Source organism: Cuculus canorus, chromosome 10 (genome assembly GCF_017976375.1).
Source record: "Cuculus canorus isolate bCucCan1 chromosome 10, bCucCan1.pri, whole genome shotgun sequence".
Classification (NCBI taxonomy): Eukaryota; Metazoa; Chordata; class Aves; order Cuculiformes; family Cuculidae; genus Cuculus; species Cuculus canorus.
The window spans coordinates 21,716,088-21,738,303 of NC_071410.1; the positions used below are offsets into that span (position 1 = coordinate 21,716,088).

General features: G+C 47.7%; 1 protein-coding gene across 2 annotated transcripts in view; it reads right to left on the reverse strand.

Moving 5' to 3' along the window:
- The window catches only part of LOC104063997 (vascular endothelial growth factor receptor kdr-like), a 155,156-nt gene extending 152,167 nt beyond the window's left edge, over positions 1-2,989 (reverse strand). For both annotated transcript variants that reach the window (XM_009566283.2, XM_054075189.1), the window contains exon 1: positions 2,235-2,989. In XM_009566283.2, coding sequence (XP_009564578.2) covers positions 2,235-2,298 — 64 coding nt within the window. In that variant the 5' untranslated portion in view covers positions 2,299-2,989. The remainder of the gene's footprint in view (positions 1-2,234) is intronic.
- Between the last annotated feature and the right edge of the window lie 19,227 nt (positions 2,990-22,216).

Here is a 22,216-nt window from a genome sequence, read left to right on the forward strand (position 1 = left end):
GAGACCCCACCACTCCCCGGGCAGTCTCTGCCAGGACTTCACCTCTCTTTTGGTAAAGACATTTTTCCTAATATCCAATCTAAACCTCCCTTGGTGCAACTTGACCTCAAAGATGCCCTGGCAGGTTTAACCTCCAGCCTGCAGAACAAATCTGTGCCCCTTGTGCCTTGGTAGGTCAAAGTCTCACTAAATTCATTGCTGGAGATGCACTTGGAGGGAAAGGTGGCTGAGGAGTTAATACCTCAATAACATCAGTGCTGTCCAGAATCCTCCGACTTCCTGGCCCAATTTCAGTTTGGCTTCCAGTTTGGCTTCCAGCCTAATTAGGGCATACAGGGACTGTGCTAACATATTATCTTTTCCTAATGATGGACAAAGGTCTGACATCCATAATTCTGCCTCCAAATCCATCATCGGCTCTTGCCTACAGGGACAGTTAGCGATGTGCCTGCTTTCCATTCCATTCCATTCCATTCCATTCCATTCCATTGTAGGATGCAGACATCATCCTCTCTCTGCCTTCTCTGTTGCTGGCACTGATAAGAAAGTGAATCTGGACAAATTCCAAAGTTATTAGGACCAAAATTATTAGGAAAGTAACCTGGTAAGTGAGGATCCAAATCAGCACTGAAATGAGGGCAGCACCCCTAGCCAGGCTTTCCTCCCACCTCCTCGCTAACAACACGCTTCATCCCAGAGCCTCAGAACACTTACAGCAAGACACACTTGTTCCCTTCTGCCAAACACTTGTTATTATCTCTCTCTGATCCAGGAAAGTCTGCGGTGATTTACATCTTTGAGAAAATCACAGTGGGATTCTAATAATACACCTTCCATGGACAACTTTTCCAGAGGGTTCAGATGTTAAAGCGAAGGCAGTGTGCAGCTGGGTGCTGGTGCACGTGTCAGCCAGCTGGAGCATATTATGGGAATGCTCCAAGGGCTGCATGAGCTTCCTACCCCAGGTGCAGCTCAAGCTGTGGGTGCTGGTGCCTGGCGTGATGCGGGGTTGTCTGCTCTGGGGTCCACATTACTCCCACAGGTCCCTGGGGTTTCTGAAAGGGGCTTCTTTCACCTGTAAGGTTTGCTGCTTCAGGTTTTTAGGGAAAAGCTTTTTGGAACACAATCTCCAGCTCAGCTATTTATCCTGTAGGTAACTGTGGGGAAGGTATTGTCAGGGATATTTGAAATTCATTGGGGTGGTGCTTGCCAACCAGTTCCTCTCTGCAGAAGGAATACATTAAACCCGGGAATAAATCCAAGAAAATCAAGGACAGCGATTCCAGAAGCTATCCTCTAGATGTTAAACTATGAAAAGATTATAATATGCTAAAGAAGCAGTAGTCTTGTGCTGTGAAATACATTCCCTATCCAAAAAGAATAACTCATTACTGTCAGAAGGAATTCTCCAGCAAATAACAGAGCACCTCCCGTACAAGATTTGCAGAGTCATGAATGAATAGCATGGTAATCCAGCGAAATCCTTATGCTTTAATGAGATAATGAAAAGTCATATGGCAGATGGAAAAGCTCTTATAAATCTCATTAACCTGCCTCTTGGCTTTTCTGATATTGGTGAAAATCAGGAGTGACTCTGGGGGGAGAGGGCATTGCAGCAGCGTAAAAAGATACTGGAGAGTGAGAAGCCTAACCTAGCATCCACGCTAGGTAAAAGGAGAAACCCCAGGTGAATAAGAATTGAAATAGCAAAGAGCCGGCAGGCGTTTGCCTGCGAGGTCTGTGACCACACAGCTTCCGTCCCCAAAAAAGCCAGATAGCCCGCACACACTCCCCAGACACACCACAGCTCCCACTTTGGAAGCCTTTCCTTCCTCAGCTCTGCTTCAAACTATCAAATGCAACTTGAAATGTTCCCACATCAGGGAGAGAGAGGCATGAAGACATGAAAGCCCTCGAGTCGCTATTTTTAATCAGGTGCTGAAATCTCAAGGGGATCAGGAGTGGGGGTAAAAAAAAAGAAATGACATCCTTCAAGTGCAACGCACTTCAAGGAGGGGGTTCCCCTTTCCTTTATTTCCAAATCTCTTTTCATGAAACCCTGATCCCTTTGAAGTGTAAAACATTAGTCAGGATGGTGGCACCTTGTAGGGAGGGGAGGGAATGTGCAGAGAGCTGCAGGGGCTCTGTAGAAGAGGCTGTCTGCACATACACCCCCCTAAGCATCCCCACCACTCTCGGTTAGAGCAAGAATCCCATGCGTGAGCAGCTCTTACCTTGCATCAGGAGTAGCCCCTGAAAGGCATAGATGACGAAGGCTGCGTTCACCCTGGGGACCATCGCTCTGTCGCTTTGCGGGGAGAAGTCCACCAACTGGAGGACGAGTTTTCTTTCTAGTAACAAGTTTCTGAGAGCCTGTGGGCTGGAGTGGGAAGGGAAGAACGAGATGTGCAGAAGTACCCACTTGTTGATTCCACTTAAATTGTTCTTTCCATTCACTGCTTCATCCTTAGGCTGCAGATTTTTTTTTCCCCTTCCTTTCTTCTTTCAGGCTTTATCCTCAGCTTTTTCACAATAACTTTATTTCCCTGCTTTTCTAATTCATTAAGTGCAGGGGAGTTGGGGAGTGTTACTCAGAGCAGAGAAGGCTTCCAGCCCACGCAGAGACTCAAGGGGTTAAAAAGCAGAGCAAAGCACCAGCAAAGTTTGGCGAAAAGTTTCCTGCGGCCAGCCAGTCGCTGCTCCGAGCAGTCCTCCCCCTGGACTTTGGGATAAGGTGGCCGAACTGGAAAGCCTCCTCTTGGATTTATTTATCCAGGGATGTGCAGGTGCTGCAGAGATCAGGAGGAAGAAGAACTCTCTCCCCTTCAGCGAGTTTGGGAAGGTAGGATGAGGGGGGTCCCTGGTCCCCCAGGCTGGCTACATGCCGGGGGGCACCCCGCAGGCGGCCAGCAAGCCCAAATGGACTTCTCTCTCCCTTTTCCCTGACTCTGCTGGGCTTGTTTGCTTTTGCTGGGAAGTTTGATGCGAGTCTGAGATTCTTTATAGGGACAGGAAAAAAAAAAAAAAAAAAAAAGAGGAGGAAGGAGAAACGTCACCATCCGAGGCAAAGGGACTTCACTCTCTCTCTCCCTCCCTGTCATTGCACAGAGCTCCTGGGTTTCCTGTTGCTGCTGCTGCTGCTGCCTGGGGCAAAGAAACGAGCCGAGCTGTCCCCTGCTGCCTCCCAGCATCGCTTGTCCCGGCAAAGCTGCGTGAGCATCAGGTGGTGCCTTCTTCCCCCAAAGGCAGAGGGGAGCCGGGGTGTTGGCATCCCCTGGGCTCAGGGATGTGGAACACAGAGGAGTCCTGCCTGAGAAGCTGGCTCTCTCGCAGGACCGCTCTCTTTGTCCCCCTTCTCCCGGTTATGCAGCAGTTTGAAGTTACCACTGGAATGCCACCTCTGTCCCCTCTGCCCTGCTGCCCACCTTCTTGCAACAGCACCACTATGCATCTCTTCTCCTGGGGCACAGAGAAAATCCCTTGTCTGAATAGGGTATTTTGGACAGCCCTAATGGTGCCTCCATTACCTCTCATGGGTCTCTCATAGCAGCTGCTTCAGTGTCACCTGAGCGTTATCTCCAGGTGCTGGGGTGTAGGCAGATCCACCCACACATCAAGGCTTTCAGCCTTTCCATGTTCCTTTGCTCTTGCAATGCCAGGTGGGATTTCAGCAGGGGGAAGCACCCCTGTGGTGGCAGGGAACAGCATGGGTTTAGCAGGAGACATGCAGATGCTCCCCCTTTCACCTCCACCCTGGGAAAGCAGAGTCTTTTCCTGGTTTAGGGCTTCTCCTTCAGCCAGAGGTGCCTCCTGGACCAGTGCAGCCTCCCCTGCAAGGGTCAGCAACTGCGCTCAGGTAGTGCCAGGCGGCCTTTGAGATGTCCCAGTGCACTTCTGGACACACAGCAACACTCAGGTGACAGGAAAGGAGCTCTTCTCTGTTGTTGCAATGCCCCTAACCAGTTATGTGGCTTTTAACATGCACAAACCACTAAACTATGCTGATAACAGGGGAATGGTGGAAGCTCTTCAGCCACTTGCACAGATTGTCATTCTGAATAATGCCACCAATGAGGAATCATAGAATAGTTTGTGTTGGAAGGGACATTAAAGCCCATGCAGTTCCAACCCCCTGCGGTGGGCAGGGACACCTCCCACTGGATCAGGGGCTCCAAGCCCCATCCAACCTGGCCTTGACCACCTCCAGGGATGGAGCAGCCACCACTGCTCTGGGCAACCTGGGCCAGAGCCTCACCGCTCTCGTAGTGAAGAAATTCCTCCTTATGTTTAGTCTAAATCGGCCCCTCTCCGGTTTATACTGATTGTCCCTGGTCCTATCACTCCAAGCCTTTGTGAACAGTCCCTCCCCAGCTTTCTTGTAGCCCTTTCAGGTGCTGGAAGCCCTGTTTCTGTTTTACAGTAACTCACTAGTGGTCCCCATGGCTGAAGGACAGCATTTGTTTGCATTTTCTGTTGCTACTCTTGCTCAGTTTGCCTTCAAAAGAAGCAGAGAAAGGTAGTGGTTGTGCTAGACAGTGTGTACATCAAGGGTCTCAGTGAAACTAAACTGTGGTCAGGGAGTTATGAAAGTTTCCAAGTCTCTTTTCCATGTGCTTCTGGCATCTTAATGCACGTAACAGGTAGATGTGCTGCATTAAAATGCACCAGAGTGAAGCAAGATGTAGGTACAGTTCTGCAAGTTAGAAGTTCATCTGTTATCCTGCCAGGAAAATGGCACTTCAGAAAACTTCAGAAGTTCTGATACCTGGTGTAAAAATGTTCCACATTCAGTCGACAAATTGAACGCAGAGTGGCCTCAGATATTTCCAGTCTGATGAACGAGAAGTGTAATTTCTGATATGCACTGTAAATCCCAAATGCTTTTCTCAGCATCCCATGATGCCAGCAGTTAATGCGGACTTTCAGATAAATGCTCAGATTATAGAATCATAGAACGGTTTGTGTCGGAACAGACCTCAAAGCCCGCCCAGTTCCAACCCCCTGCTGTGGGCAGGGAGACCTTCCACTGGATCAGGTTGTCATAGCACCATCCAACCAGATGATGACAAATGCATTTTCTATGCCTAAAATTCATTTTACGAACATACAACTTCCCACCATCTTCTAAATAGTTATTGGTAATAGTAAAGACCAATTTTACAGTAAGCTCAACTGAAGAATGAAATTTCTAACTCATTTATAGAGCTGAAGTTTCTTTTTTTATTTCTAGGAAGGAATTTAAGAATTCATTGGAGTTTACTGGAGTTTGCTGCTAGCAAATCATGTTGTATTGAAAGAGGCTCCAGGAAAGCGGGGGGCTGGGGGGGTGGGAGGGTTGTGTGTGGACAGGATGAGGGGAAACGATTTTGAGCTGAAAGAGGGGAGATTGAGATGAGATCTTAGGAAGAAATGTGTCTGGTGAGGGTGGGGAGGCCCTGTCCCAGGTTGCCCAGAGCAGTGGTGGTTGCCCCATCCCTGGAGGGGTTCCAGGCCAGGTTGGATGGGGCTTGGAGCCCCTGATCCAGTGGGAGGTATCCTTGCCCATGGCAGGGGGTGGAACTGGATGGGCTTTAAGGTCTCATGGTGCTCATCGTAAGTGTCAGAAGCCCGGCAGAGTGAATGGCTGTTGATCAGAGCAGAGCCTGGAACTGCATCTACCACTGTGTGCTATGTTCAGCTTTAGCCGAAGGTAACGTGTATCTAACCGAAAAGTAGCTGTCCGGATGTTGGGTGTCTAACCTGGCCTAGTTATGTGGGCTGCCCTTCCTGGTGACTTCAGAGATAGGCTCTTTTGACTCATGACATCTGCACAAGCCTCTCTCTTACAGACCTTCGGCAGGTGCCTGTTTGCCTCCCTCAACAACAGCAGAAGGCAGAGACACGTTTAGCCTATAAGCCTGAATTTTAGATGGTTAATTCTGCCATGTATCTTCAGGTAGAGATACTTGAACACAAAGACAGCCTTTTGTAGCAGCTCGATGGAGCCAGGCCTGACCAGAAACATCCTCTGCAAACAGAGTTATTCTCCAGAGCAGCTCCTGCCTTTTCAGTTGGAGAGAGCTGATAGAGCTGCGTGCTGTGCTACGTGCTGAAGGCCAGGGTGGATGGGGCTTTGAGCAACCTGATGCAGTTGAAAGTGTCCCTGCCCGTGGCAGGGGGGTGGAACTGGGTGGGCTTTGAAGCCCCTATCAACCCAAACCATTCCATGATTCTCTGATTCTATGCTAGTGAGTATAACATTTTTCCAACAAGTACTGGCTTGGTTTTCTGGAGTGAAGCTTCATCTGCAGAAAGAGAAGTAAGCAAAACGTGGCGATGGACTGCAATGCATTTTCCTGTGGTAGTAATCTTTGGTAGGAGAAGAAAAGGGCAGTGGCTGCCTTAAAGGACAGGGAGTTGGCAGGCCCATTGATTCTCACTGCAGTGTTCTCTATCAAGGAGTTCTTTACCATTTCCTTAGGAGGACCTAGACCACTTTTTGGATGGGCAGCTTCCCATGTTATGTAAATTCAAGCCCCCAGAAGAGGTGGTGGGAACAGGCAGGACAATGCAAATGTGCCATGCACTTTACTGTGTTGTTCTGGGGTAAAACAGTGCATGTCCCATGAATTCAGTTATTATTTGTTTGATATGTATGGGTTTCTAAGCCAGTAAACAGAAGGAAAGCTGTCACTTCCTTGGGTACATGCCCATGCCCGGTCCCACATGCCACTGCACGGATGGTAGCGCACACACATCTGTGTGTCTTTTACACACACACATCCTGTACTCCCTTGGGGACCAAGAGACAAGGTAACAGTGGCTGTCTGTGAGCAAAGAGGATGGGGAACATTTTGATGGACGTATTTTATTGTTGGAGAACGGTGTGTTATCAAGACAGAAACCTTCGGTGGGAAGTCTTAGTTTGGAATGACTTCTGATAGGGATGCGATTTCTAGGGAAAGAAGCACCATCCCAGCCTTGCCTGCAGCTCAGTGATCTCCTGCATGTGCAAGGTCTGATTTCAAGACTCTAGACTGAATTAGGTCAGGAAACTGAACTCTGGTGCCTTGCAGGAGTCCTTGGTTCAACAAGTCCACTGGCTGGCCCTGGGTTCTTTCATTCATCTTCTTGCAGGCATGTTTGCTTACTTATTTCTTTATCTTGAGAAAAACGGGGGGAAAAGACCTCAAGAAAACTCCATTTGGCTCAAACACAGAAAGGGAACAAAATGTTTCTCTATCAGGGAAAAGCATTCCTGCCCAGCTTCATTCCAATACACAGTAGTACCTGGGCAATTAGAAGCCTCATAGCAAGAGCTGTGGGGCAGCAGAGCCACGGGCACCTTTCGGAAGCCTTGCTGCTCCTCTGCGGGAGGGAAGGACAGGAAGCACACAGGCATTAACAGGGCCTCTGAGCAACTTTCTTTGTTATACAAGAAGGGAAAACAACACAAAGAAGGGTTTAATGAATCATCTCAAGCTAAGACAAAAAGCTGGAAGAGGGCTGTCTGTCACTTTCAACAACAAAACCAAGGCAGTAGCATACATACAGTACTATACAGCAAGTGATCTTATTTTTGTTTAAAAACTGTCAAGAATGAGGCATTCTCCTCTGGTGTGACCTTTTCTCCATCCCTGTCTGACATCCTGGCGGGCTCTTCCCTGGCTGTCCAGTTGAAGCTTGTCCCCGCTCACCTCTGTGCGCCCCAGCCCAAGCCTGCCCTGCTGAGCTCCCCCCACACCACTGCTCTTGCACTGCAGCCAAAACACGGGGACCTGCCTGAAAAAAATTCCTAAACAAATGTGTTCAGACACCAGAGGAAAGCAAAACATGTCATCCTTGTGCTGGAAACATAGGAGATTGAAGGATAAAAATTACTTGCCTCTCATTGCAGATTCACAGAATCATAGGATGGTTTGAGTTGGAAGGAACCGGGAAAGGACCCGGTTCGACCCTCCCCGCTATGGGCAGGGACACCTCCCACTGGATCAGGGGCTCCAAGCCCCATCCAACCTGGCCTGGAACCCCTCCAGGGTTGGGGCAGCCACCACTGCTCTGAGCATTTCATGGTATTTTGAATTGTAGTCTGTTTTTTAAAATTCAACATGGGGGAAATGTGTGATGTTCCATCTCTCCATGGTTCCTCCGTGAGATTGGTTTTGAGCATCTACTTGTAGCCGGTTGACTCAAATCCTTTATAACTGAGGCTGACTGGGGAGCTCCTTACAGTTTATAAATCTAATCCAGGCCTTGAGCCCATATGGCTTTAGAACTAACTGGTTTGGAGCAGCAGACAGACTGTTGAGCCAGGAGAATGGAACAAGAGCAATGTTTAGGAAAATAAATAGCCATCAAGAAAAGGAGACAGGCACGAGGTTTGGTCACTGTTTTGTTCTGCTGGAGTCTGTGGCAGAAAGACAAAGATATCCACCTAATGAGAAAGGAGTTCGTGAGCTAGGATTCATCCATGCAGAGCATTTGAGGTAAGAAAAATACTCCATCCTTTTGAGTTACCTTCATTCAGACCTTCTCCTCACAGTGACCTTCCTCAGTAACAGGCCAGGTTTCATAGAATCATAGAATGACTAGTTTGGAAAGGACTCACTGGATCATTGAGTCCAACCATTCCTAACACTCCCTAAACCATACCCCTCAGCACTTCATCCACCCGTCCCTTAAACACCTCCAGGGAAGGGGACTCCAACCCCTCCCTGAGCAGCTGTTCCAATGTCCAGTGACCCTTTCCATGAAAATTTTTTTCCTGACGTCCAGCCTGAACCTCCCCTGGTGGATCTTCAGGCCATTCCCCCTTGTCCTGTTCTCAGTCACTTGGGAGAAGAGCCCAGCTCTCTCCTCTCCACAACCTCCTTTCAGGTAGTTGTAGAGAGCAATAATGTCTGCCCTCAGCCTCCTCTTCTCCAGGCTAAACAGGCCTTTTCGTGTGAAAGGTTTTCCTTCACCAGAATATGAACCTCGAAGTGTGAGAAAAGTGGGTTTCATCCAGCTGTAGGACTCAGAGTGAGCAATCAAGAATGCTCGTTTTATTTTATTATTCATTTTATTTTTATTATTTATTTTTCTTTGGATTCTAATTCCCATTTACTCTTTATCTTTCTTTGAGGATAAAACAGGATTTTTCTTACCACTGAGAAAGAGAAACAAGGATCATATCCATGATACTCTGCAGATGTTCCCTTTATGCTGAAGGCTTCTGCTCCCATCTCCAAAGCACCATCGCCGATTAGAGCTGTCTGATTCAAATAATTGAAGTGGAGGGAGAGAAGCTTTAAAGGAAGGAGAAACACAGATAGGCTTGGGCTGTGGCAAGACAGCAAAACGCTAGTGATTGCAGAGCACTCACATTAATCAAGACCCCAATGACATTAATCACATTAATAAGTGTTAGGTTTAATGCAATTGATAGCATAAGGCTGGAATCCTATACTGTGAGGCTTTAACTTGGTAGCAGAGGGGCACTCTGCCCCAGTTTATGCCTTGAGTCTTTACCTGTAGTGATGCTTTGCCCGGAGAGTTTTAAAAAGCGTGTTAGAAATGATACACAGCACTCCAGCCTCCCTTTCATAGAATCACCAGGTTGGAAAAGACCTCTTGGATCGAGTGCAGCCATTTCCTTGTGCTGCCCAGTGCAGAATGAGGTAGAGTTCTGACTCAGCCTGTACTGGCCTGTTTTCTCCTCTATTCACTATCTCTTAGTGATTGCAGTAACCATAAGCAGCATCTGGGGAAGATATTCCCCAGTTGGGAGAGGTCAGGAGAATCCCAGGCGTACCCCTCGCCAGGAGAGCCATCCAGCAAAGCTCTACAATCCAGCCATCAGCTGGAGATCATGTGATAATCTTGCAGGGATGTGAGTATCATTAATCACAATGATATTTTTCCTTCCTGATGCATATGCCAAAAGACTAGGCTCAGCGCTCCTTTCTCGGAGCTGCCACCTTCCTGTTAGATTTCACAAGTAAATGCTTCTGGTCTCCATAGGACGAGCATTGAGCTTGTCACTGGTTACACCAGCTCCAAAGTAAACCAGGGAGAGCTACATGACTCAGTGCAGCCAAGCTTGGGAGGCAAAAATAGCAGGCTGATGTGCTGAGATGTTGGAGAGAATCAAAGAGACACTGTCTACCAAAGATAAAATGTCTGCAAATGAGCTTTCAGCCAACGCAGAGCCAAAAGAAATGTTTCTTCCATGGACTTATTTATTTTTGAAATCTGAAAGGAAGCAGTTGCTAAAGACAAGTGGACATTGTGTGGAAGGTTTTAGGAATGAGGCATTGTGGCACAAAGGCGCTGATAGTGAAACTGCCATCACTGATCTGCATTGTCCAAGCCAAGAAGGACTGAAAAAAGCTCAATAGAAGCCAATAGAAGTGAATAGGACTGAAAGGGAAGATTCCCACTGCTTTTAATGAGTTTTAGCTCTGAGCCTGGATGAAGAAACGTAGCTAGCAATGAACAAACTAGACTCTAAATAGCATTTCACCTTTAACAGAACCAGAGTGGCATTGGTAGCATGGCAAAGGGAATCTGTCGACAATGCAGATTTTTCGAAAGGTCCCTCATGGAATAAAAAATCCCAGCTCCATGTGTTGTCCTTGCGTAGATCAGCAGCAGCAGCCGGCAGGCTGGAAGCTCAGAGCAGAACCCCCAGATCTGTCCTGGCTCCCCTAGCAGAAAACCCCTCCTCCACTAGCAGCTTTGGTGTCCTCTCACCAAAAACAGCTGATTCAACCTGGAGAGGAGTAGGTGTTGTGCTGGACAGGACCAAGGGCAACTAAGAACATCTGGGAATATAAACACAAAGCACTTAAAGAAATTAAACACCTACCTCAAGGCTGCAGTGTGTCCTTCTTGTGATGGAAGAACCTGGTGTGGCCTTGAGGCACTGCAAAACCAGGAAACATTGGCACAATTAATTGTAAAACTAAGGTGCAGAGAGAGCTTACAGGAGGATGGCAGGGCAGTTCCCTCTATCTGTCCAGCTCCTGCTGGTGTTGAAGGGAAGCAGAAGAAAGGTTTCATGTTTGTTCATTGTCTGTACGTGGAGTAGAATCCAACCTTAGGAGACCACAAAGCCTTTCACAGGCAGGCAGGCTGGGATGTAAGAGCCTTTCTCAGCAAGGTCATTGAGTGAGTCAGCGCAAGGCCAGGAATAGTGCTCAAGACCAGAATGTCTGGGCGGCTGCGTGGAGCTGGAGACAACAGGCTCTCCTTTGTCCCCTGGTGTCACTGCCCCAGCCAGGGAGCTTGCTCAGGCCCTGCTTCCAGCACAGCCCATGCCATGAATTTCAGAGATAACACATCTTGGATGCTGTTCCCCATTAAAAAAAAAAGCTAGCAAGACCTTGCCATTTTCAGTGACTGTGTTCTGCTCTTTTGCCTGTAAATGAAGTCAGGTATATTCTCCCTGATTGGTGGTCTTCCTTCTCCAAGTTTCTCCATTAGCAAACACTTAAACTCAGTGAGATATCAGCCATTAGATGGGAGGGATGATCGAGCTGTCAGAGCATTAACTTCAATAGAATCATAGAACGATTTTGATTGGAAGCGACCTCAAAGCCCATCCAGTTCCAATCTCACTGCATGGGCAGGGACACTTCCCACTGGATCAGGGGGCTCAAAGTCCCATCCAACCTGGCCTTGAATACCTCCAGAGATGGGGCAGCCACCACTGCTCTGGGCAGCCTGGTCTAGGGCCTCCCCACCCTCATCGTGAAGAATTTCTTCCTTATGTCTAATCTACCTCTTCCCCCTTCAAATAGTGTGATTCAAACTGCTGCTCCACAAAGCCCATGTGTATGTTCCTGGAAAAGTCACCTGATCTCTCTGTCCTTCTACTCCTCATCGGAAAAGCTGGGTCAAGTATATGTCCAGAAGGCACTGAGTCTCACAGAATCACAGAATCCCCAGGTTGGAAAGGACCCACTGGATCATCGAGTCCAACCATTCCTAACACTCCCTAAACCATGTCCCTCAGCACTTCATCCACCCGTTCCTTAAACACCTCCAGGGAAGGCGACTCCACCCCCTCCCTGGGCAGCTGTTCCAGTGCCCGATGACTCTTACTGTGAGGAATTTTTTTCTGATATCCAACCTGAACCTCCCCTGATGGAGCTTCAGGCCATTCCCTCTCGTAGCAGTTGTGCTCCAGGCTCTGCAGGAACTGCAGCCGCAGAGTACTGTAGTTATCCTGAGCAAAGAGGCTGATACTGGGTTTACCAGCGAGATAAGACTATGCTTTGGGGCTTAATGGGAGAAAGATGTCCCTATGGCCACCTGCAGTAGCATAGTGTGGGGGTGAGACTGACAGGTTCTGGTAAGCTGAACTGAAACTGCAGGACAGTAATGCCCATATCCCATGGCAGGTGAGTTCTGCTTGTTTCTGCACAGAATGTTCAGTGATGGGCAAAGGCTCACAGATGAAAAAAAAAACTCCTCCTTTCTAAACAAACCACAAATGTTGTGTTTTCTGGAGGCCAGGCACCTGCCACCTCATGGGTTGTTTACTAGCGGTTAAAGAACAAAGCTGTTAGTTTTTAAAAGCCTTAATATCCCTTGCAATGGTACAAGGCTTATTGGTATAGAGGTTCTTTGTCTTCTGGGCATCAGGAAGAGTGAAAAATCCTACAGGGATTTTGTACACTGAATGACAGTGGTGGGACTAGTGAGGGCTCTCCAATGGAAAACCCAGGATTTAAAAATGATTAAGGTGGGCTCTGAAGACTGGCTTGTCTTCAGCACACCTCGAATCCTGTGTTCAGTTCTGGGCCTCGCGCTACAAGAAGGATATTGAGGCTCTGTAGGTGTCCAGAGAAGAGCAACGAAGCTGGTGAGGGGGTTGGAGAACAAGTCTTACGAGGAGCGGCTGAGAGAGCTGGGGTTGTTTAGCCTGGAGAAGAGGCTGAGGGGAGACCTACCTGAAAGGAGGTTGTGGAGAGGAGGGAGCTGGGCTCTTCTCCCAAGTGACAGGGGACAGGACAAGGGGGAATGGCCTGAAGCTCCACCAGGGGAGGTTCAGACTGGATATCAGGAAAAAATTTTTCACAGAAAAGGTAATTGAGCACTGGTAGAGGCTGCCCAGGGAGGGGGTGGAGTCACCATCCCTGGAGGTATTTAAAAGATGGGTAGGCAAGGTGCTCAGGGACATGGTTTGGTGGCAGATAGGAATGGTTGGACTCTGATCGAAGAGGTCATTTCCAACCTGGTGATTCTATGATCCTATGACTGTGTGTTTCACATCTCTGCTTCTCTTAGAGTTGCTTTGTAAAATTATTTGTCTGAGTATCTCGGTGGACATGTTTCAGCTAGGACGAGCAGTTCTCTTATAACAGCAACATTTACTGTTGCTATTATATATGTCTATATATAATATATATGTTGTATAATAAACATGTCTATAAGGTGGTACTTTCTTCAGATGAGGGTCAAATTCCCGACCTGTTTTAAAAACGCAACCAAAAATTAAACTCTCGCTTAACCTTTGTTCTCTAAGCATTAAGGTCCTTGAGTCAGACTTGCTCAATATCTCCACACAGCGTGGAGTCCACCAGGCTGCTGGTGAAGTTGCCATCTGCAGCTGCCTGCACGTTCACTCTTAAGCTGTATTGTCTCTTATTACTTGTGGGTTTGTAGCGACAGTTAGTAGGTCAGAGGAAACTTTCTTTTCTTTCCCAGAGCCCAGGACCATCCTGAGATTTATTGTCCCTTGCTGCTGGCTTAATCCAAGATGGGAACGCTTGATGTGAAGGCAGGTTGTGCTATGCAGTGGCAGTGATGCTGTGCAGGGTTTCAGCCACTCAACAGGAATCATAGAATCATAAAATGGTTTGAATTGGAAGTGACCGGGAAGGTCATCCAGTCCAACACCTCTGCAGTGAGCAGGGTCATTTTCAAACAGATCAGATTGCTCAGAACCCCATCCAACATGACCTGGAGAGCTTCACGAGGTCTGCGTTAGGCTTGCCTCAGTCCATATTCAGATTTAAAAAAAAAAAAGGGAAAAGCTCTCAAAAATGTTGGGCAGGAGGGGAGGAGTTGCACTTCTTCCTGTCCACACTGCGTGTCACTCTTACTCCACGCCACTGTGCACTCATATAACGTTCCTACAGGATCATAAATGGCTTTTAAAGGAGCAAACTTCACTGGCTTCCCCACGGTCCATAAACTGACACGGTGCAGGTGAAATAGGGATTTTACAGGTGACCTCTTCAGTCTGTGGAAGGATTAAACTAGCAGCCGCTTTTGAAGGAAGAGGCAGCTTTGGGAAATGAACCATTGAGGTATCCTGCCAGCACCAATGAGTTGCTGAGGGTGTTGCAAGGCCAGGAGCTGCCACTTCCTTCCCACCACTAACCCAGAGCACTAAGGAAAGCAGTTGTCCTTCCAATCATTCCCTCAGGATTCATAACCAAGTTTCTCATTTCCACCTGCCAAATGCTGCTTTCTGAAGCCTACAGGCATGAACACCAGCACTGAGCCTCTTTAGAAAGATTGGATTGTTGCTTTCACACCAGCCAACGGCAAAAAAACTTTTTAACTCTTGTTTCTCCCGCAGCTCCCTATGGCCTTGGCACATTTTTAGATCTTCCTATCAGTTCTTCTACATTTTACCTACCCATACCGTTTTGTCTTCCTTTATCCAATTTTGCATGATGAAGCCGTTTGTGTCCTCCCAGTTCTTTTTGAGTCACACTGGCCTTTCACAGGAACCTGTCTGCTCCCCTTTCATAGAATCATACAATTATTTTGTTGGAAAAGACCTTTGAGATCATCGAGTCCAACCGTACCTTTCCACTACTAAACCACATCCCTGAGCACCTCATCCACCCATCTTTTAAGCCCCTCCAGGGGTGGTGACTCCACCCCTGCCCTGGGCAGCCTCTTCCACTGCCTGAGAACCCTTTCAATGAATAATTTTTTCCTGATATCCAATCTAAACCTCCCCTGGCACAACTTGAGGCCAGTTCCTCTCATTCCATCACTTGTTACCTGGGAGAAGAGGCCAGCACCCACCTTGCTACAGCCTCCTTTCAGGGAGCTGTCAACAGTGATAAGGTCTCCCCTCAGCCACCTTTCCTCTAGGCTAAACAACTCCAGTTCCTTCAGCTGCTCCATCTTTCTTGCCAGTCAGTGTGCCTCACCATGGCACCAGCTCCTCTGCTGCTTTCTGCTTCAGCACAGCCCCGATCTGCCTTCACGCCTTTCTCAGGGTGTTAGTGGTAGTGCTCTGCTTTCACCTGCCTTGCTTCTTGGAACAGTTACGCCACATGTCCATGCCTATCTCCTGTGCTGTCCCAAACACAGCATGTTCCCACACAATGCCACTATTGCTCTGTGCTCCTCGGTTCCACCACAACCAAACTAAAGTCATTGTGCTGGTCCACGATTGACTTGTACTGCAACACTTCATTCCAGGGAGTAGCAGGGTTGACCAGAGGCAAAGTGGAGGGAATGTACTTCTTTTCGGAATAATATCACTCTCACATTCCTTGATAAATTAGTGATTACAGTTTGTGAGGAAAGAGGCAAGGTGCAGGAAGTGAAAAATTGCACCATGTCTCCTGTCCAGAGAGACCTATACCTGTGGGGGCAGGATCCAGCACATCTTTCTATTCCCCAGCTCCACTTGCTCTACTACTCCATTTCTTGCTCTGCTCCGCACTGGGGCGGCCCCACCTTGAGCACCGGGGGCAGTTTGGGGCACCACAGAATAAAAAGGATCTAAAGCTACTGGAGAGTGTCCAGAGAAGGGCATGGAGTTGGAGAAGGGTTTAAAGTGAAAGAGTGTGAGGAGCAGCTGAAGTCACTTGGTTGTTCAGCCCAGAGAAGAGGAGACTGAAGAGAGATCTCATCACACTCTGCAGCTTCCTCACTAGGGGAGGAGGAGGAGCAGGCGATGAGCTCTTCTCTCTGGCCACCAAGGACAGGACCCAACTAAATGGCAGGAAGTTGTGCCAGGGTTGTCCGTTAGGTTGGAAATTAGGAAAAAGTTCCTCATGGAGATGGTGGTGGTGCCCTGGAACAGCTCACCAGGGAAGCTCTGTCACGGCACCGAGGCAGACAATGTCCCAGCAGCATTTGGCCAATGCCCTCAGCCCCACAGTGTGAAGGTTGGGGTTGCCCTGTGCAGGGACAGAGATTGGATTCAATAATCCTTGTGGGTCCCTTTGAACTGAGGACATGATTTCAGTGGTTTGTTGTTCCTCTTTTAGAGGTCCATTGCAGTGGTCTAAGAAAACCCATCTCTTTCAGTGGGACTCTTCAAAATGCATAAAGGTAGCAGGATCTGGCGGATGGAAACTGATAACAAAGAGCATTTTAGAGCCTATTTTATCCACTATATTCAGATTTAATAGGCATGAAACCACCAAGGTCTGTAGAAATCTAACCCTTTTATATCAATTGTTTAAAAATATATAAACTGAATCTTCTGTTAGTGTGTATTGGCAAAATCAGCAGAGCTATGCTGATACACATTGTCTATCACTCTGTGTCAAATAATTGAGTAACGAATGAGTTGTCTGCCATAGACTGTTGGAGTATGGTCAGAAATCATAGACTGAAATTATTACACTGTGTTAAAGCAGGCAGCAATCTTCTACGAGAGTTTTTCCTTTAGTCCCATGAACATCAAAATAATGCTCCAGCTTGATGGCTGATTAATAGCATCCTTCAAATCCCTTCTCCTAGCGCTGGAAACCTGAACTGAATTTTAGATGTCCGTTTGACAAGTAGTGTCGTGGAGTTCATACACCTCTGATATTAACTCAGTCTGTGTGATTTGGCTGTTCTTTGTCCTCATCCGTGAGTCAAGAAAGCAATGCCCCTGAATATCAAGGAAAAGGTTCCAGGGTCAGCTGCTGATGCTGGGATTCTGTCATCCTGTTTAGGAGTAGCTTATTACAAGCATTGGCCTGGACAGCAATTAAGATATTGCAATGGTTTGCAATGTTACTGCAATAAAGAAATATTTACTGCTTCAATCTCGTAGCAGTGTTGATGTCACTCTTCCACCCCCTCCAAACAAAGAGCAAGGTAGGGAAGATGCTCAAGAAAAGCCAAGAAAGCAGGGATCTCATTTTAATAGTGAGCATCCACTGAATTCCCAGGTGAGTGTCTCGGCTTTCCCTTTCCATGGGCCACAGCCCTCTGGCAACTATGGCTTACGCTGAAAAGTCACGTTATTCAGTTCCAGTCCTAGCTTCTTTAATGCAGCTTAGCAGCTGGAAATCAGGAGCAGAGCCAAAAGCAGGGAGCAGCCAGCTCCATGGGCTCCTCCAGCAGCTGGCCCGCGCACCAGAGCGTGGGGCTGCTGCCGTAGCTGCAAAGACCATGCTGCTCTGGGCAGGAAGGCAGCAAATCTTTCCAATGGCATCTGACGTTCCTTCTGCTTTTGCACAGGAGCAGGAAGAGAGGCAGGTTTACAACCTAGGGGATGCTTGCCTGCAGAGGGGCAGGGGGTAGCCAAGGGTGCTAGGGAGGAGTAAGGCTCACCTGGGAAGAGCACAAGGGAATAAGAGAGGAGGAAGCAGCTTCTTGTAAAGGTCTCTGTTTGGCACAAAAGCATTTCAGAACGTAACACCATCCTTAGCACATCATGGCAAAGAGTCATCTACTGCTTCAACCTGTCTGACAGTAGCTTCAATTGGAAGCATATAAGAAGGCTTATAGCAACCTTCCAGTACAGAAGGGGGCTCCAGGAAAGCTGGGGAGGGGCTCTTGATCAGACAGTGCAGGAACAGGACGAGGGGGAACAGTTTTCAGCTGCAAGAGGGGAGATTGAGATGGGATATTAGGAAAAAATGTTTTGCTGTGAGGGTGGGGAGGCCCAGGCCCAGGTTGCTCAGAGCAGTGGTGGCTGCCCCATCCCTGGAGGGGTTCAAGGCCAGGTTGGATGGGGCTTGGAGCCCCTGAGCCAGTGGGAGGTGACGCTGCCCACGGCAGCGGGGTTGGAACTGGGTGGGCTTTAAGGTCTTTTCCAATCCAAACCACTTGATGGTTCTATTATTCTATTAGGCACCAAGGAAATAGTCTTTTCCAGGGTTAGTTTCCCAGCCTGCACTCCTCTGGGCACATGCTGACTGAGACATGCCATTTTGCTTAATACCTCTTGGTGTCTTTGTCTGCTCCAGCCTTAACACTCTCTCCTTGAAGGCATATTTGCTTTCAGTATCATAGCAAGATTTTGCATCGCCTGTCTGCAAGATGCATGCAGAAACATCTCCTTTGGCTTCTTTCTTTGGCATGCCTCCTGCTAGTTTCATTGACTGCTCCCCATGTTTCTCAGTGCACCTCCTGTTTTGTCCCCCCAAACCCATAACATATTCCATGAGAACTGTAGAGAGTTTCCTGTCACTGAGAAAAAAGACATACAAGGCAGAAAGTGCACTTGAAACTCTTTGAGAAACATAGGGAGACTTTCTGAGACAGATTTCCCAGGTGCCTAGGGCTGTTTATTTCTCTGCTTAGTTCAGGCTTTGTTTTCAGCCATGCTCACAATTTGTCCTGGGTTCTCACTGGAATGCTTTAAGAACCACCTGTGCATTGCACCCCCAACTGAAGACCATGAACCCCTCATTCAGAACCACCATCTGCCCTAGCCACAAGCCTGCAGAATTTCATTATCTCTTCCTTTCTTACAAGTAACCTGTGCAACTTTCCCCCCAAAGACAATGATTTTAGGGTCTCTCCATGCTCAGAAGCACATCCTGAGATGCCTTATAAGGGAGATAATCATAGAGAAGATGGTTGTCTTTCTCATTGTTTTAAAAAGTATCAAGATGAGCCTTTTGACAAGCTGAGACAGTTGGGGATGTTCAACCTGGAGGAAAAAAAAAAAAAAGGCTCCCTGGAGACCTAAGAGCAGAGCCCCAGTGCTGAAAGGGACTCCAGGAAAACTGGGGGGGGCTCTTAATCAGGGATTGCGGGGACAGGATGATGGGAACAGTTTTGAGCTGAAGGAGGGGAGACTGGGATGAGATCTCAGGAAGAAATGTTTTGCTATGAGGGTGGGGAGGCCCTGGCCCAGGTTGCCCAGAGCAGTGGTGGCTGCCCCATCCCTGGAGGGGTTCCAGGCCAGGTTGGATGGGGCTTGGAGCCCCTGATCCAGTGGGAGGTGTCCCTGCCCATGGCAGGGGGTGGAACTGGATGGGCTTTGAGGTCCCTTCTGACCCAAATCATTCTGCGATTCTGCGATTCTATGTGATTTCACACAGGTAAATCCCAGCCACAGACTGGGATGAGCCCATGGTCTTGATATGGACCTCACAGTGGACATCTGATATGCACTCAACCATGCACTTGGTTTGATTTATCCTGTTCAGACCATTGCCGAGGGCCATCTTGCCCTCTGCTATTGCAATATATGATAGTTAAATGCAATGCTACAGATTATTTGACCATTTCTCTTTTCAGCTGCCTGTGGTCTACTGCCACGTGTTTGTCTCTGATGTGACAGAGGCCCAGAGAGCCATTACATGGGAAACTGCTGGGGAAAATGGGAAATGGGCTTATTTTTCTTGGCGTATGAATGATTGTTCTGGCCAAAATGAGTGCACTTGTGTATGTGTTTATGTCACACTTTATTATTTGCATGGCTGGTCTTGGTTTGGGTTTCAGGGACTGGTGGTTTTGTAATTTGTACAGCCCTTGGTCTCTCTGCCTTTGCTGTCCTCCCCTGTAGTTGTGGCAGCTTCCTTTTATATTACCACTTCCTCCTGAGGGAGCAGTAATTTATCGTCAGAGGTTAACCAAATTTACTGAAGTTTCCAACATCTATGGCAGTAGATCTGTAAAAATGGAGGGTGGGAATGAGGAGATTGGAAGTAAATAAAATGGGTATTCTTCAAATGACATACATAGCCATTCTCCTTGAGACACAGAAAAAACGGAATTTCTACAGTTGCTGAGGTCAATGTCAAATCTAGTACTCTGCCTTTGTCAGAAGATCATAGTGATGTTTTGGAGGAAAAGGACAACTCAATTAAGTAAAAATTGTAGAGTCACCTTCCTGTGATGGCCTTTGCTTTCTGAACCAATTAGCTTCCTGAGCCAAATGCTAACAGACGGACACATTACAGCATAACATTAGGGTGAGTCCAGAGAAGGTCACAAAGATGATCCGAGGATGAAGCACCTCCCATGCGAGGACAAGCTGAGAGAGTTGGGGCTGTTCAGCCTGGAGAGGAGAAGGCTGTGGGGAGACCTGAGAGCAGCTTCCAGTCCTGAAAGGGACTCCAGAAAAGCTGGGGAGGGGCTATGGATCAGGGAGTGCAGGGATAGGATGGGGGGAACACTTTTCAGCTGCAAGAGGGGAGATTGAGATGGGATATTAGGAAGAAACGTTTTGCTGAGCGGGTGGGGAGGCCCTGGCCCAGGTTGCCCAGAGCAGTGGTGGCTGCCCCATCCCTGGAGGGGTTCAAGACCAGGTTGGATGGGGCTTGGAGTTCCTGATCCAGTGGGAGGTGTCCCTGCCCATGGCAGGGGGTGGGACTGGATGGGCTTTAAGGTCCCTTCTGACCCAAACCAATCTATGATCCTGTGATTTTGGTTTATGTTTCTATTGTATTTTTATAGAATTTCTTTTTTTTTTTTTCTGTTTGTATCTAGACATAGAACACATCTGCAATGCTCCCTCACACATGACTTGTACGTCCTCTGATGAGGGAAAAATAGGACAAGATTCATTTCCACTTATGTATTCCATCCTCTCCTTCCCGCCCCACAATTTCTTCTCATGATGTTCCATATTAACCATAAACATGCAGTGCTGGTGACCAAGCAATTCCCGGATCACCGTCACGTTCAGTTGCTGGTTCGAGGACAGTGTCTGCGGTTTGACTTGACACCTCTCAGGAATGATCTGTTCCTCCAGATTACTCACACATCGTCCATCATTCCACATGTGAAATCTGGTTTATACTGCCCCTCCAGCTCATGTTTGCTGATCTCCTGCCGTTACCCTGGTGTGATGAAGGTAATTGTTTCCTTTGTAGAGCTCTGTCCTGGTTTTGGCTTCAGCATAGATGACTCTGTTAGTGGTTGCTGGAAAGAAATGGTTAATAGCTGGCCAGCTCTGCGATGTATAAATCATTCAATATGCTTCTAATTCAGTCCCCCAGCAATGTGATGAGACAATAATTTTAGGTTGCAGGAGTCCTGTTTGGCTAAGATGAGTTGCCAGCTTCTCTGAGACTGAAAGAAAAATATCCTAAATGCCATAACGAATACTAAAAAGCCTAGCTTGAAATAAATATTAGGCTTTGACACTGACACTTCTTTGAAGCCAAATTTCCAGCTGCCAATAGGATGCCCTGCTCCCAGGAATGTAATCTGAGATTCCTGGCTCACTTTGTCGCAACAATTTAATAATCATTTGGGCTGAAAAAAACCCCAAAGTGTTGTCCGTCAAAGTAATTTTGAACCTAAGTTAAAATTGTCCAGGGAACTCCTCTAACGAGCTGCAACCTGACCTGGGCTTGTTGCAGAGTCTGCAAATGCCTTCATCCAAGCACCTTCGCTATTCTGCATCTCCCTCCCGACACAGCCCAGCCTGGTCTCACACTGGCCAACCAACATTTGTAATGGAGAGGTAACACCAGACCACAAACCTCAGCCTTGTGCAAAATTCCCCTGAAAAACATGTTTGGAAGTTTCTCATCCCTGTGGCTGTTTTTTGGTGGATCCTGCTGGGTAAACATCCCTGTGTTCTGTGTTTACTGATGGGAACAGGGTGGCGTTTGCTGTTGCGCTGAGCAGTTATAAATACACACCACATCCTTTCAGCAGTGGATGAAGCAACTCCCCTGGCTTGAACCAAGTGGACTCCAGCTCAACTTTGAGAGCACCCAAACTGCGTCTGCAGTCTGCAAAATTCCCTGGTGGCAGACAGAACATCCTGGAAAGAAAAAACGCAAAGCCTAAACAAAACAGCCTCCTGTGAGCTAAATACAGGGATACACAGGAAAAGCTTTTAATCTTGAATAGACAGTTGGAATTGTATTGTCTTCCTCTCCCCTACAGCAAAAGCAGAATCCTATAAAACACATTTTACTACCAAACATATCTCATAAATGAGAATGGGACAGGGACGGTGAGAGAGGAGGGAGCAACTTCTGAAAGGATGGAATCCTAGACTTGGATCTAGGACATTAATGCAGAACACATCTCGTGTGCTCCCAGAATATACAGGCACCATTGCTCCAGGAGAAATGTAGAT